We start from the raw sequence: 13,745 nt of genomic DNA, 5'->3' as shown, positions 1-13,745 counted from the left end.
TTGCAACCCTGTGGGCCACAGAGTCTAGCAATTATGCCTGATGATGTTTGGGAACGAAGAAGGGACTTAAGTTAATTGCCATAGTAATCGACACTTGGTTGAGTTTCTGAAAAGTACTCAGATTTAGATGTGTCCAGGCTGTAATCCATGAAGTTGAATCAGAGTTAGACTTAAGAAGAAAGTCCAGCTATTTGGAGAAAGTGTAAACCATTAAAGTCTGTGTTATACTTTACATATTTTTGTCTATTTTTTTAAATATTTAATACATTTTTAAATTTTATGTAAAGATAATTCTTTACTGGACTATAGGTATTTGTATTAGATATTAAAAACAGATAAGCACCCCCTCCTTCTGCCTATTTGCACATTGGCCTTTCATATCACATTTGCGTAAAGCAAGGTTCTAATTCACTCATCCTGTCAACGAAAAACGAGAGCTGATTTATGCCCTAGAATACTGTGTTTAAAAAAAAAAAAAAAGCCAAACCTGTTGCTGTCAAGCTGATCCCGACTCATAGTGACCCTGTAGGACAGAGTAGAACTGCCCCATAGGGCTTCCAAAGAGCAGCTGATGGATTTGAACTGCTGACTTTTGGTTAGCAGCCGTAGCACTTAACCACTACACTACAGCTGCCACACCAGCAGGGCAATAGATAGAGTTTTTGCCTTTGTGAAACTTACATTCCAGCATTTCTATAAACATATGGAAAATAGTTTATAAAGAGCATGTTTTTATAATTAGAAAAAAGTATTTTTTTATTTTGAAGAATTTTTTTTTTTTTTTTTTAAATATAAAATTCAAACCCAAATGCACTGTTGTCAAGTCAGTTCCAACTCATGGCGACCCTGTAGGACAGAGTAGAACTGCCCCAAAGGGTTTCCAAGGCTGTAATCTTTACGGATCTTTCTCCTGCAGAGCGGCTGGTCGGTTCAAACCACTGGCATTTCAGTTAGCAGCTGAGCTCTTAACCGCTGTGCCACCTACCTACTTCGCAAAAACCAAACCTGCTGTAGAGTCGATTCCGAATCATAGCGACCCTATACGACAGAGTAGAACTGCCCCATAGAGTTTCCAAGGAGTGACTGGCAGATTCCAGCTGCCAACCTTTTGGTTAGCAGCTGTAGCACTTAACCACTACACCACCAGGGTTTCCAACTGTGCCACCAAGGCTCCTTAATATCAAATAAGCAATGTTAAATATATCGTTAAGGTTAAATAGTCATTTATTTCTGCTTCTTTAAGATAACTTTTTGGGGGAAGGAGAGGAGGGAAGAGCAAGGGAAAGATATGAAATGGTTATTGTGGGAAGTTTGCTGGTTAACTGAAGAAATTTAGTGGGGATGTCAGTGCCACTGAGGTTGGTGATTTGGATGTACAGTAACATTTCTCTGGGTGCGTGCATTCTTTTCTTCTGCAAAGTTCAAGCCAGTTGAGTGTGATAGGCATAGAGGGGCAAGGGAATTTTGCAAGAGAATAGTTAGTGATAGACCTTGGAATCTTACACTGAACTGGAACCGAAGGATGGTATCATCCACGGATAGAGATAATTTACTTTGTCTTTTCCAATTTGGATACCTATTTATTTCTTTTTCTTGTCTTATTGCTCTGGCTAAGACTTCTCATAAATTATTGAATAGAAGCTGTGAGAGCAGGCACCCTTGTTTTGTTCCTGTTTTCAAGAGGAAAGCTCTCGGTCTTTTTCCATTAAGTGTAATGTTGGCTGTTGGCTTTTCATATCATACTGAGAACTTTTCCTTGTATTCTGATATTCTTTAGAGTTTTCGTCAAGAAAGGATGTTAGATTTTATCAAATGCTTTTTCCGTATCCACAGAGATTATCATATGGTTCTTTTCCCTTGTTCTGTTGGTATGGTATATTACATTCATTTATTTTCTAATGTTGAACCATCCCTACGTTCCTGGAATAAATCCCACTTGGTTGGTATGTGGCTCTTTTAACATGCTGTTGGACTTTGCTAGTATTTTGTTGAGGATTTTTGCATCTATATTCATAAGAGATATTGGCCTGTAGTTTTTGTTTTTTGTGGTATCTTTGTCTGGTTTGGGTATCAGGGTTAGGTTTGCTTCATAGAATGAATTAGGGAGTATTCTTTCCTTCTCTATCTTTTGGGAAAGTTTAAACAGTATTGGTGTCAGTTCTTCTCTAAATGTTTGCTAGAATTCCCCAGCGAAGGCATCTGGTCCAGGACTTGTTGTTGTTGTTGGGAGGTTTTTCATCACCGATTTGATCTTTTCACTTGTTATGGGTCTGTTGAGACTTTCTATTTCTTCTTAAGTCAATTTGGATAGATTGTGTGCTTCTAAGAATTTTGTCCACTTCATCTAGGTTATCCAGTTTGTTGCCATATAGTTTTTCATAATATTCTGTCACAATTCTCTTTATTTCTATTGGGTCAGTTGTAATGTCCCCTCTTTCATTTTTTATTTTGGTTATGTGCATCTTTTTTCTTTGTCTAGCGTCATGGATTGAATCGTATCCCCCAAAAATATGTGTCAACTTGGTTAGGCCATGATTCCCAGTATTGTTTGCTTGTCCTCCATTTTTTTATTGTAATTTTATGTTAAAGAGGATTAGGGTGGGATTATAACACCATTACCCAGGTCTCATCCCTGATCCAATGTAAAGGGAGTTTCCCCCGGGGTGTGGCCTCTACCACCTTTTATCTCTCAAGAGATAAAAAGGAAAGGGAAGCAAGCAGAGAGGAGGGACCTCATACCACCAAGAAAGCAGTGCCCAGAGCAGAGCACGTCTTTTGGATTTGAGGTATCTGCACAGAGAAGCTCCTAGGCCAGGGGAAGATTGATGAAAAGGCCAAAAGAAAGAGAAAACCTTGCCCTGGAGCTGACACCCTGAATTTGAACTTTTAGCCTACATTACGGTCAATAAATGAATTTCTGTTTGTTAAAGCCATCCACTTGTGGTATTTCTGTTATAGCAGCACTAGATGACTAAGACATCTGTCTAAAGGTTTGTCAGTTTTATTGATCTTTTCAAAGAATCAACTTCTGGTTTTATTGATTCCCTCTGTTTTTGTTTTTATTTATTTTTGCTTGATCTTTGTGATATTCTTTCTTCTGGTAGGTTTAGGCTTAGTCTGCTTTTCTCTTCCTAGTTCCTGGGGTTGTCAAGTTAGGCTGTTAATTTGAGATCTTTTTTTATGTAGGTGTTTATTGCTGTAAGTTTCTCTCAGAGCCAGACTTCGCTTCTTCCCATACATTTTGGTGTGTTATGGTTTCATTTTTGTTTGATTGTGAGAAACTTTTTATTTCTCTTTTGATTTCTTCCTTGACCCGTTGGTAGTTTAATAGTGTGTTGTTTAATTTCCATGTTTTGTATTTTCCAAGTTTTTTTTTTTTTTTCTATTATTGATTTCCAGCTTCACTCCATTGTGGTCAGAGAACATACTTGGTATGATTTCAATCTTTTAAAATTTCTTTTTATCTTTTTTAATATAACTAAAATTTAAAATAATTTAAATATGTGGCTTGCATTTCCAGCTTATATCTCTTATGGGCAGCACTGTCTTAGAGTTGGGAGGCCCTCAGTAGTGGTAACGGTTAATGTGCTTGGCTGCTAACCGAAAGATTCGGGAGTTTTGAGTCCACGCAGAGGTACCTCAGAAGAAAGGCCTGGCGATCTACTGAAAATTCAGCCATTGAGAACCCTGTGGAGCACAGGTCTACTCTGATGCATGGGGTTACCATGAGTTGGAGTTGACTTGATGAGTGCTGATGTTGCTCGTAAGGCTCTAGAAGTATTATCACTAATAAATAATAATAAAATAAGAATTAGGAAGAAAGACATCTGTAGGAATCTGTAGAACCCATTTTAAGCATCCTTAGGGAGAGGGAATAGATATTTCTTAAATTTATTTTCATTGAGTCCTCTCTTGCCTTTTCTTCTACTAGTCTTTGTGCTTGGAATTTCCTTATCTTCATCCCCTTGACATCCTTTTCTCCCCTCGCTCCAACGGCTAACTTCAAGGAGTTTGCCTCGTTTTTGTGGAAGAGAGAAATGTACAAAACAACTATAATAAAGTCATATAAAAGAATGACCATGTAAGTAGTTAACAATGCATTCATAAGAGGAAGAAGTCATTTCTGGCTAAGCTTATTTTAAACTGGACAGGCAGGTAATTTTAAGTGGAAAGAACACCATGAAAAAGGTAATGAAAGAAAACATTGAGGTATGTTTATGAAATACCTAGTAGATCCATGTGTGGAGATCTATGTAAGAGAGTAATGAAAGCTTACTTTTCTCTCTAGGGCCTTTTCTTAATCTTTTTTCTGGGACCCAGCCTGAAGGCTATGTGTGGTGCAGTGAATTAAGATGGGACTTCTGGCCACAGTCTTTGTAATTACCACCAAATGACTGAGTGGGACTATACAAATGAGGTGCTTGTGGCCCACCAAGGGGATTGCATGGCTTGCTAATAACGTAAATAAGGTTCACGGCACCCTTGGGGGGGTGGGACCCTAACAAGGGGATTGGTCAGTTTTGCCATCCTGCTTGGCTTAAAATGAGCCATCCTAGAGGCAGGAAAGAGGATCTCACCACCACTAAGAAAGAGCCAGGAGTGGAGCATGTCCTTTGGACCTGGGATCCCTGCACTCAGAAGCTTCCGGAACCAGGAGACCAAGAGAGAGAGTTGTAAAGGCAAGAAGCATCAGCAAAGGCAAGAGACTGGCAGGAGGCAAGAAGCATCAGCAAAGGCAAGAGACTGGCAGGAGGCGGCATGGTGGGTTCCTAGCCCACTAAGCGAGAAAGCTGAGTGCCTTCAGGCAGGAGGCTTGCTGATGAAGTGGGATGCCTCCAGGCACCTGGTCGGGGAGCTAGGCTCTTGGACCCACAGAAAGCTGAGTACCTTTGGGCGGAGACTTACTGGCAGAATGGGGTGCCTCTGGGTACTTATTTAGGGCTTGTGCATTGATCCAGAAAGCATTTATCAAACATCTTTATGCAGAACAACTTGGTAATATGTTAGGATTTTAAACTTTAAATTAAAAAATTTTAATTTGTTTTTTATTAGGAAAAATACTGCATTAAAATTTTAAAATGTTCTGAGTTGGGCTTATTATTTTTAGCATTCTAGTTGAGGGAGCTGTTTGAAGGACATATCCGTATGTTTTATGAACGGTGATAGTACATAAATGGGGTGATGCCTAAATGATCAAAAATGGAAGTCATAGCACACCACTTCAGCGGTTAAGTTTATAGTCTGCTTAAAGGAGAGAGGAATCTCCATGTGTGTATAATCACAATATTTTGTCATTATGTGGTTGCTGAATGAAATTAGTATGATGGAATAGAAACCAGGAGAAGAGGAAGATGATCAGCACAACAGGTCATTTTTCGGTTTGTTTATGTTGAGAAATAAATAAAAGATGAGAAATTGGGTGAAATAAGATCATGGAGAAGTATGTAACCAGCCTGATGTGCTGCACTGAGTAGAAACTGTCTAACTAGGTTTTCTGGTTGAACAGGGCATTGTTGACAAACTGCTAACCTAATAGCTGCTTATTAACTTTCAAACAGGGAGGATTAGAAATGGCCCAGAAGTGAGTTCCATTGAATGAAGAATCTGATTTTGAAAAAAATAAAGTGTTTTTGTACTGTGTAGACTTCAATGTATGCAATTGTAGAATTACAAAAAAATTATTTCATTGCTTTTGTGGCTGGAAAGCGCAAAAGTACAAGTGAAATATTTTGACATTATTATATGCCTGTTTTGTTTGTCTTCAAAATTTATTCTGGTTTACAGTTGGTTAAAAATTGATACCAGATAGACTCAATATAAAGTCTATTACTACTAATCCTGCAAACTACTCCCATGGGACCGATGAATGAGAATAATTATGTGGTTCAACAGGAAATACCTAATTCCTATTCATAGTTTAGATATGACCTTTAATAATGTAAGGTCATAGCTAATGAGACATAAAACCAACACTTCATTTAATCACAAAAAAGCACCCTGTCTATTTAATCACGAAAAAGCACCTTGTTGATATTACTTGAATGTTGTATTGGTTTTGTCTTTCTCAGAATATGGCCCCAGCCTCTGTGTGGTTGGGATTATGTATATAATAATAGGCATACAAAAAAAGAGAACTAAAAAACAATTAGGGGAGACATAGTAAGAAAACTTCCCAGAACCGAAGGACATAAATCTCTAAAAGAGCTCACCAATTATTAGTTCATGCAGTTTAAAAAACAAAAACAAAAATCGACACCATGGCAAGGCAAAGCATTGTAAAAATTTCAGAATGCATAAGGAAAAGTGCCTAGAAGCTTCCAGATGGGGATATATAGATGTCTGTGCTTGGTGATCGAAATGGTGCTAGACTTAACAGGAACACTGGAAGCCAGATGACTATGAGGAAAGGCTTTAAGATTCTGATGGAACGTGATTTCCTGCCTAGAATTCTACTGAGCCAAACTCAGTAAAGAAGAGGATAAATTAGAAGATATTTTTAGACCGTGCAAGGTAATAGTACCTCCCATGCTCCCTTTCTCAGGATGTTACTGGAGGAAATACTCCACGAAAATGAGAGAAAACCAAGAAAGAGTAAGAAGTGAGATCCGGGAAACGGGTCCACCAAAGAAGAGAGACAAGGGAATTTCTAGGATAAGTTAAAGGGGTATTCCATGAGAGTAGTTGTGCACCAAGCCTAGAAAGCAAGCAGCCCAAATTGCAACAGAAGGATGGAGGGTTATATCTGGGAAAGAAGTTAAAATACGTAGACTTACCTGATACATTTGAATAGATTGAGAGGAAAGTTACACTTCTGGCACCAAGTTTGCAGATGAATTAGCAGTCTAACTGAAAGGTTGGCAGTTCAGACCCACTCAGAGGCACCTTGGAAGTAAGGCCTGGCCTGGCAATCTGCTTCTGAAAGGTCATGGCCTTGAAAACCCTGCAGAGCAATTCTACTCTGTGTGCACAGGGTCACCATCATTTGGAATTGACTCAATGGCAGCGAACACTTGATGACCACCAACAGCAACATAGAAAACTAAGCAAATGGAAAAACGATGCAGTTGTTAACTACAAGAAAAGCAAAGTAATACAATAAAGGAAGAGTAATCATGATGTACTTTTGGCTCAGCTGTGAATATTAATTACAGTCATAGTGATGTAAACACCAACCATTGATTCCAGGGGTGGGTTATCAAATAGGCAAGGTAAGCACAGGCTTACTTGTGCTTACTTACTAATCTGCAGTGAAAATTTCACATGGGTTTCACCACATCATGTTGACCACAGATTAATAAGTAAGCACAACTGAGACCATGCTTACCTTGCTTACTGGGTCATCCACCTCTGTCAGGGATTATACCTTTGAAAAGAGGCTTTGATTCTGTAGGAAGGTGCTGTGGGGTTGGGAGAGAGACAGATGCCAGCCATACCTGGAAGCAGAATCTTTGATGTGCTGAAAAAATGTGAAATGGTTCACAGATGATCTGGTAAGTAAGGTAAGCAGTGTGGGTCATCTGTTCCTGATTGATTCAACTGAAAATAATGATTTAGGAAGATGGGGGGAGAAGAGATGTAATAGAGCTAAACCATTTTCTCTAATAATAGGAAGTTAACCCACCCCAGTGCCCTCGAGAAAAAGAAAAACTAAGACCTGTATAGACCTGCTATTTAGAATGTATTGGAAAAATGACAGAAGAAATAGGTAAGAGCTGAAAGTGGTTGTCTGAGGATGGGAAAATTGGGATTGGGCAAGGGACTGCTTTTTTTCTTATAAAATGGTTTGGTTTTTAAACTATGTGCATATCTGATTTTTTAACAAAAATTAATTGAAAAAAATGCACCTCTAATCATAGACTGCTCTTCTGTACAGAACATATGCACTTCACAGTCATTCTGAATCCCTTAGGATTCTGAGAACTATATCATTTGAGGTTGTAGAGTCAGCAGAATGGCATGGAATTCTGGTTGCCAAGAAGGTAATGATTTATAGTAGTCGTAGTGGTTGATGCTGTCCTTAGCTGTAAATATTCATTTCGTTGTAGTGCTAACAAATGGGGATTTTTAAACACATGGTAGATTAAAATATATTGCATTTCATCATCTCAGATGTACTTGTGTTTAGTTTTCCTGTGTTGTCAACACTTTACATTGTAAATTGACTGCACCGTGCTTTTCTGCAGCTTTTCAGTTGAGTGACATTTCAGACGTTTTACTGTTTCCCACCTCCTTGTTTTATTTAGCTTTTTAAAATAGCGCATGCTTATTACAGTCCTTCAGAAGAATAGCTGCTCGGGTAACAGCGATAGGGACCACCCGATCTCTCCCTGTACCTGGTTATAAGGTGCAGTGGTTAATTTGAATCCAGGTGCATTCTTTTTTTTTTTAACAACCAATTTTTTTTAAAGCTGAAATGTTGAAGCTTGAAATAGAGAATAAATGTTAAATAAATCTTCTTATAGGTTTTTATTTTTCCCATTTAAAAGGCGTGTGGCTTACTTCCTCTAAAAGACAGCACATCACAGTATAAAAGCATGAGAATTGGAGTGGAACTGGTTGGGTGATACTCTGGTTTCTTAATTGTCCTAAACCTCAGTTTCCCCATGTGTAAAATGAGGACAATACTTGCTTTATATAATTGTGGCAATGAATGAGGCATCCTAAATAAAAAAAAACAAAAATTTAAATCCTTGTCTTTCTTGTTACGGTTAGGGGCCGTCGAGTCAATTCTGATTTATAGCAACCCTGTGTACAAAATGAAATGCTGCCCGGTCCTGCACCATGCTCACATAGTAAAAAAAAAAAGCATCCTCAAATAGTAGCTGCTCAGAGTAGCTACTGTTTGAGTACTTAGTGTGTGCTAAGTGTTGTTTTTACTGCTGCTAATGCTTGCTGTGCCTTTCAGAGACAGTCACAAACGTAATTGAGAGCTGTCAGGTTTATGTCATTAACTTTTGACCATCAAGCAAGAGATTTTATTTTACGTGAATTACCAGTGTGTTCTTAAACAAAAATAGAACAGTGACGCATCTATGTTGTATTTAAATCCTTGTACCTATAGAGCACGGACAAAAGCTGTCATCGATGAAGACCCAACCCAGTGCCATCGAGTCAATTCCGACTCATAGTGACCCTATAGGACAGAGTAGAACTGCCCCACAGGGTTTCCAGGGAACGCCTGGCGAATTCGAACTGCTGACCCTTTAGTTAAGCAGCCGTAGCACTTAACCACTACGCCACCAGGGTTCCCTCATCGATGAAGAGTTTTAGTAATCACTGTGTTTGAGAATGGAGTTGAATTGAAATGGAAAGACATTTTTCACTTTATGAAATTTGTACGGTTTTCTCTGTAAAGCAAAATGCATTTGACCAGTGCTAACCTAAATTTATTTTTAACCTGTAATTCTTGAAGCATATTTCATGTTCTGTAGAAGCAGAAACTTACTAAGCATCTTTTTCTATTAGAAGTCCCTGTTCCTTTTAAAATAGGCAGTAAAAACCTTTAAAGCTGTTTTGTACTCTTAGACATTTTGATGATTAGGGATAAACTGATATTTTACTGATGTTATAGTTAGTAATTAATTCCTGATAACATCCTAAAAAGAAACATTTATAGGATTTGGGATAGAATTTGTTTTTAAGGTCTACATCATATCATGCTTTCTCTAAAGCGTTAGAGTTGGGAGCTCATTTGAATTTATAGCTATATATAACTATAACTTCTCACTGTAAATTCCACCCTCACCCATTCTTCTGGTTCGTCGCCTCATTCATTTGTTCATTTGTTGTCCAGACATTTTGAGCTTCTACTGTTGTCAGACCCTAGTCTTAGACGCTGAGGGTAACATGGCCTTTTGTGCTCCAGAGAACCTCAATCTAGTCATGGAATCAGTTGTATAAACAGAAAATTATGATAAATGGGATAAATGCTAAAATAAAGATACGAAAAGTGACCAGTAAGAATAGTGAGGAGAGAGTCATTATTTCTACCAGCCTGATGGGCAGAGGCTGACAGAAGCTGGACCTTGAGGAAATGTAGAGTTTCTGAGATCAAAGAAGCAAGGGAAGGCCTCGGATTTGTTTGATTAAAACTGGTTGTGATCAAAGATTCCAACTCATGATGACCGTATATGTTGGATTAACCAGCTTGTATTGCACACATACCCCCCCCAAAAAAAAAAACCTGTTGATGCCAACTCATAGCGACCCTATAGGACAGAGTAGAACTGCCTCGTAGGGTTTCCAAGGAGTAGCTGGTGGATTCGCACTGCCGACCTTTTGGTTAGCAGCTGAGCTCTTAACCACCGTGCCACCAGGGCTCCATTATTGCATATAGAGCTCTTAATACACTTTTCCTCACTATTTTATGTTTTACTTAATTGTTTTTCCACATGCAAAGAACTTTCAGAGGATTGACTTGGGGGAGAGCTCTTTAGAGAGAGTAGTGGTGAGTTAGGAAAGGCAGCGTAATAGCTTTTGTGTATTTGTATGAGGTGGAAATAAGACAGTTGGGAAATAGCAAATATTTCTATTTGTATTTCTGCCCTAACACTCCCTGTCAGAGGTAGTGAAGTCTTTTGGGTAAGCCATTTCTTCTCTTTGGATTCCATTTTCCTCTACTTTAAAATGGGAGGATTGGTGTAGATGGGTATTTCCTACTAGTAGCCTCTCAGTAGGTCCACGAAAAGGAGAAACAGTGACCAAGTAAGTCTGAGAGTACAAGATAAAACAAAGTTAAATAGGTTTCTTTACTGTAGCTGCACACATTATAGCATGTGGATTGAATTCCTGGACTTTTTAGCCTGGCCTTGCAAGTGGAGCGTGAGTCAATAATGTTTCCAGTTCCGGCCTTAATGGTTTAGGAGAAAGACTGTGGGTTTTAGAATCAGACATATCTGAGTTTGAATTCCAACTGCTATTTAGTAGCTGTGTGGCCTTAGGTGAATTATTTAATCTTTCCGAGCTAGTTTCCTCATATGTAAAACAAGCATAACTCCTTGTGGAGTTGTAAATACTAAGTAAGAACCCATGTGAAACTGTCAAGCATAGTATCTGGTATATAATGAGTCAAAAAGGGCATGTACAGTAAGTGCTGCCAACTCCAGAGTTAGTGCAGACTATAATACTTGATAATGTTATTTATATACTGCTTATATCTGGCATTTGAGGTGAGCCGTTTATATGTGTTTCATGTATACTTGTAATTTCCCCCAAGAAAACAAAATGTTCTTGAAGGCAGATTATTACCTTTGCCATCTACATAAGACTCAGCACTTTCCTGGATACTCAGTAAGTGCTTGATAAATGTTTGGCAGCTTCATTGAAGGAATGAGGAATGAGGTGAGATGTGATACTATCATGGTGTGTATACTTTTATCTTACATCTTTTACTTTCCCAGGCAGAAATCAGTACATTTATGAATATTAATTTTAGTTTTCTTTGGTTATTTATGTTAACTGATCAAATCTTAAGTTTGAAATAACTAGAATTGACTATAAATGAGCTAGTGACCTTTAAGTAAACCATAAGTAAAGGGGTTGTAATAAAGTATTGTTTAATATTGTGAATTATATTGTTGGAATACTAATATTTCATATTTTGTTTTGTTCCTAAGCAAATGGTTATGAGCCTTAGAGTTTCTGAACTCCAAGTACTGTTGGGCTACGCTGGGAGAAACAAGCACGGACGCAAACACGAACTTCTCACAAAAGCCCTGCATTTGCTAAAGGCTGGCTGCAGTCCTGCTGTACAAATGAAAATTAAAGAACTCTATAGGCGGCGGTTCCCCCAGAAAATCATGACGCCTGCGGACTTGTCCATCCCCAACGTACATTCAAGTCCTATGCCAGCAACTTTGTCTCCATCTACCATTCCACAACTCACTTATGATGGTCACCCTGCATCATCACCGTTACTCCCTGTTTCTCTTCTGGGACCTAAACATGAACTGGAACTCCCACATCTTACATCAGCTCTTCACCCAGTCCATCCGGATATAAAACTTCAAAAATTACCATTTTATGATTTACTGGATGAACTGATAAAACCCACCAGTCTAGGTAAGGTTGTTGTGTAATGGTTATTTGGTGACTTTTGGGGGATAAATTTTCATTTAAGACTTTTAATTTGACCCGCTTTGTTATTCATAGTGAAGTTCACATTTGATAGTAGCATCCAGACAATAGTAAAGATCTTTCAATTTTAGGTAAAATCAAATATACAAAAACTATCTTTTGGACAGAAGGAAAAAAGCATAATCAAGTTTCTAGTTATGGTTGCTAATGTAGTAAGTATTAAAAGATTTTCAAGAATATGAACTTTTAAAGTGTAATATTTTATATTAATATTTTTAAGTTTCAAAATTAAAACCAAGTAAATTACTATCAGCTTCTGAATTCAGTTCTTCATTTTCAGAGGTTGATGACATCTGAAACATGAGTTTTGATTGTTCAAATGAGTAAATGGTTTCACTTAGGAGAGTTTGAGCTGTTATGTGTGGTATTTCAGCTTCAGATGATTTTTTTCAAGTAGATACGTGTGCTTGTGCAGGCGTACACATGGCCATGGCTATCTTATGATGAATGGTTGGAATCTTATTCACTGTGTTTTCCCATCATCTGATTAGTATCTGGCCTGGCGTATTAGTAGAATTCAGTGTATTATTAACCAATTTGTAATTTTATTGCTATAATGCTAACTTATTTAATATAGAATATAACAGGCCTTATTGTGATCACTGATGCCTTTGTGTAATATATTTACAATATTTGACTTACACATGCTTGTTTGTTGTTTAAATCAGTGGTCTACAAATTACAGCTGACAAGCCAAGTGTAGCCTACAGTCTATTTTTATGTGATTCTGAGATAATTATTTTTAAAGGGTTATTAAGAACAAAACAAACAAAAAACCAAGAATATGTAACAGAGACCATGTATGTCTGCAAAGCCTAAAATATTTACTGTCTTCCCTTTACAGAAGAAGTTTGCCAACCCCTGTTATAAATCATTAAACATTTCAGTTTTGGGGATTGGTGAGTGTTGAATTTTGACGCCATTTACTGAAATTCTGTCTTTGAACTGGGAAGGATTTGAATGGGAGAAAAATGTAGGACGGAAATCAAATTCACGAAAAAAGACCTGACTTACTGGTCGGACAGAGACTGGAGGAACTCCTGAGACTACGGCCTCTGGGCACTCTGCTAACGCAAAGCTGAAACCACTTCCAAAACCCACTTTTCAGACAAGATTAGACAGGTCTATTTATTATATTTAGCATAAGTTACCTGAGTAAGTGAAGATTATTGTTGTTAGCTGCTCTCAGGTTGGCCCTTGAATCATGGAGACCCCATGCACAACAGGATTGGACTGTTGTGATTCATAAGGTTTCATTGGCTGTTTTTTTTTCATAAATAGACTGCCAGGCCTTTCTTCCTACTCCATCTTAGTCTGGAAGCTCCACTAAAACCTGTTTTGCATCAAGACTGAAAACCTTCACTGACAGACTAGTTAGTGGTGGCTCAATACTTGAGATGTATTGGCCGGAAATTGAAGCTGGGTCTTCGGCATGGAAGGGAGGGAGAGTTCTACCACTGAACTGCACAGATGCCCTCAAGTGTAGATTACGGGAGTCGTTTTTAAACTACATGAATTTTATTTCCTATTTTTTAAATGACTGTAACAAGAAAAGAAAGCTAACATTTGTTGAGAGCCTACTGTGTGCTTACAAAAAGAAAAGTTATTCA

The 13,745-nt window shown here is 38.1% G+C and overlaps 1 protein-coding gene across 2 annotated transcripts in view; it reads left to right on the top strand.

Moving 5' to 3' along the window:
* PIAS1 (protein inhibitor of activated STAT 1) overlaps positions 1–13,745 on the top strand; it is a 138,101-nt gene that overhangs the window by 15,070 nt on the left and 109,286 nt on the right. For both annotated transcript variants that reach the window (XM_003418380.4, XM_064267339.1), the window contains exon 2: positions 11,616–12,060. In XM_003418380.4, coding sequence (XP_003418428.2) covers positions 11,616–12,060 — 445 coding nt within the window. The remainder of the gene's footprint in view (positions 1–11,615; positions 12,061–13,745) is intronic.

The sequence above is a fragment of the Loxodonta africana genome, chromosome 13 (assembly GCF_030014295.1).
Source record: "Loxodonta africana isolate mLoxAfr1 chromosome 13, mLoxAfr1.hap2, whole genome shotgun sequence".
In the NCBI taxonomy this organism is placed as follows: Eukaryota; Metazoa; Chordata; class Mammalia; order Proboscidea; family Elephantidae; genus Loxodonta; species Loxodonta africana.
The sequence above is the reverse complement of the archived record's forward strand: the minus strand, read 5'-3'. Positions and strand labels throughout refer to the sequence as shown.